The sequence below is a fragment of the Papilio polytes genome, unplaced genomic scaffold, assembly GCF_000836215.1.
Source record: "Papilio polytes unplaced genomic scaffold, Ppol_1.0 DF823399.1, whole genome shotgun sequence".
Classification (NCBI taxonomy): domain Eukaryota; kingdom Metazoa; phylum Arthropoda; class Insecta; order Lepidoptera; family Papilionidae; genus Papilio; species Papilio polytes.
Window position 1 is genome coordinate 890013 of NW_013525805.1, and position 2344 is coordinate 892356.

The following is a 2344-nucleotide window of genomic DNA, read 5'->3' on the forward strand; positions in this document are numbered from 1 at the left end:
CAGCAGACGCGAGCGCAGCGACGCGGAGCCGGTGCTGAGGTCGTCGGTGCTGCCGAACTCGCCGTCGTGGTCCGTAGTCGACAGCAGGTCGTCGTCAGATGTCGCCCTGAAATTATCAACAAACAACATTAAAGTACATAGAGAGCAGTGATTATAATGTAAAATAAAATAAATTGAAGCTTCGAAGCATACTCATATTGATCCGTTTTACAATGTTTGTATTTACAGATAATCTTTATGCGAAAGTTTTTATAGATGGACGTTAGAAGCTATCTCCAGAACGGCTCAACCTATCTTGATAAATTTCGGCACAAATGCAACATAGTCTGGAAGATCACATAGGCTACATTTTTTTCGCACGGCCGGAGCAGTGGGCAAAGCTAATTCTATTTCCAATATTGCCTATACTTAAACTATAGTAACAATACTGAAGGATCACTAAAAGTTTGGGAAAACAAAAGCATTTTAAAACTACAATTTTACTAATATAAATACAAACGTTTAGATGGATGGATATTTATTAGAGTTTGTAATAGGTTCCCGTGGGATATACTGATTGTTTTTTTTTTTATGTTTGCTCGATAATTCTCCAACGGTTCAATATGTTTTATTTAAATATGACACACACAATACTTGGGATACGGTTAATTTTCGAAAAATGTCAAGTTCCCGTGGGATACACTAATTTTGTTTCTTCTTAACACTGCGCGGACGGAGTCGCGGGCGATAGTTAGTGTTAAGGCAAAACAGCACTTTTTTTAAATATCATAAGATGGCAAACGAGCAAGCGGCCACCTGAATCCGCCAAAATGGCGAAGCGACCACTGCCCATAGACATCTGCAATTGCAGATACTTCGCCTACCCATATCCGACGGAGGAGGAGACGCACATAAAAAGGATATTTCCTTTTCCTATGCATCTCCTCCATCGTCAAATCAAAAACAGTTGTGTGCAGCGTACCGTATGAGCGTGGGCAGGTTGTTGGTGAGTATGGCCTTCTCCTTCTCTATCTCGCTGATGTGTCCCTCCAGCAGCTGCTGCTCGGCGCGCGGGTGCGCGGCGTCGCGCAGCGTGCGCAGCCGGTACGACGCCGTGTGGCTCGCCGTGTCCAGCGTCGCGATGTCCTGCAGCATGCCGCGCACCTGCACACACACACACACACAATGCATATTTATTTAATTATATTCTACAATGTTCTTCAAATAATTATTCTTTAATACCTTACGACATGCTTTAGCCTATATATTATCACGCCACTAAACTGCAAACTGACAACATTAAGTAAGCGGGATTGTCATTGTAACAGTAATTGTTTTCTATTGTCAATTGTGCCTTTGAATTTTGTTTGCAATTGAATATTTCACAAATGTAAAAACAATAAAATAAAGTTTTTATAATCAAAGGCGGATGAAGCCGGACGGGCACAGCTCGTATTGGATATGTAAAGTAATGTACTGACGGTGCGCATCTTGTCGACGAGTATGGCCTCGAGGCAGGCGGTCTGGCGCGCGATGTCGTGCAGCGAGTCCTGCGCCGGCTGCACCTTGTGCGTGCGCAGGATGCACGGCGCGAACACTATCGCCAGCGCGTTGGGGCCCATCCTGACACACACACACACACACTTGTTATCTCACTAATATTATAAATATATTTATATGGATAAAAACTATCCATGTTAGAGTTTGTAGCCTCAACTGCTGAACGAATCTCGAATAAATTTGGCATAGATGCGACAGTCTGGATGGACACACAGACTGTTTACATTAGTGTTTTTTTTTAATTCCCTGCAGACAAAGTCGCGGGCGAAAGCTAGTTTATTAATATTATAAATACTAGTTTGGATAGTTATTTCTTAAAAAGTATCTCCAGAAGGAGACCCTTGATCTGGATTGATGGCACAAATTTATAACACTGTCTAAACGTAGGCTGCTTGAAAGATTTTTTTTGTTTCTGCTCGGACAAAGCCGCAGGCAATACATAGTTAAATACATATAAAAACTGCTAAACTAACCTGTTATGATGTTCACCCAACGCCACCCGCGCCAGGTGAAATATCAATCTCTCCACCAGGTCGAAATTTGGTTTTGGTAGTTTCTTTAATATCGTGAATATACTTGATACTCGTTCCTGTTAAAATTTAATTGATTAATGAATGAAGATGTATGTAATCAAACCAGGGAGAATGTGCAGGGTTGTCACAAAACAAAAGGTTTAGAAACCTAAAGTAAAAATTTATATTGTATCTGCAATATATTTGAAATTATTATCAATTTGCCCTTTCCCCTATGGAGGGTCAGCTCAGTATGTGCTGCTCTTCCACACATTTCTATCAGCTATCATCTA

General features: G+C 41.3%; 1 protein-coding gene across 1 annotated transcript in view; it reads right to left on the minus strand.

Annotated features, from left to right (window-relative positions):
- Positions 1 to 2344, minus strand: part of LOC106104719 (unconventional myosin-IXa-like) — a 25389-nt gene that overhangs the window by 2130 nt on the left and 20915 nt on the right. The window contains exons 28-31 of the mRNA XM_013284848.1: positions 2013 to 2128; positions 1461 to 1602; positions 962 to 1143; positions 5 to 106 (exon numbers count right to left, since the gene is read on the minus strand). Coding sequence (XP_013140302.1) covers positions 5 to 106; positions 962 to 1143; positions 1461 to 1602; positions 2013 to 2128 — 542 coding nt within the window. The remainder of the gene's footprint in view (positions 1 to 4; positions 107 to 961; positions 1144 to 1460; positions 1603 to 2012; positions 2129 to 2344) is intronic.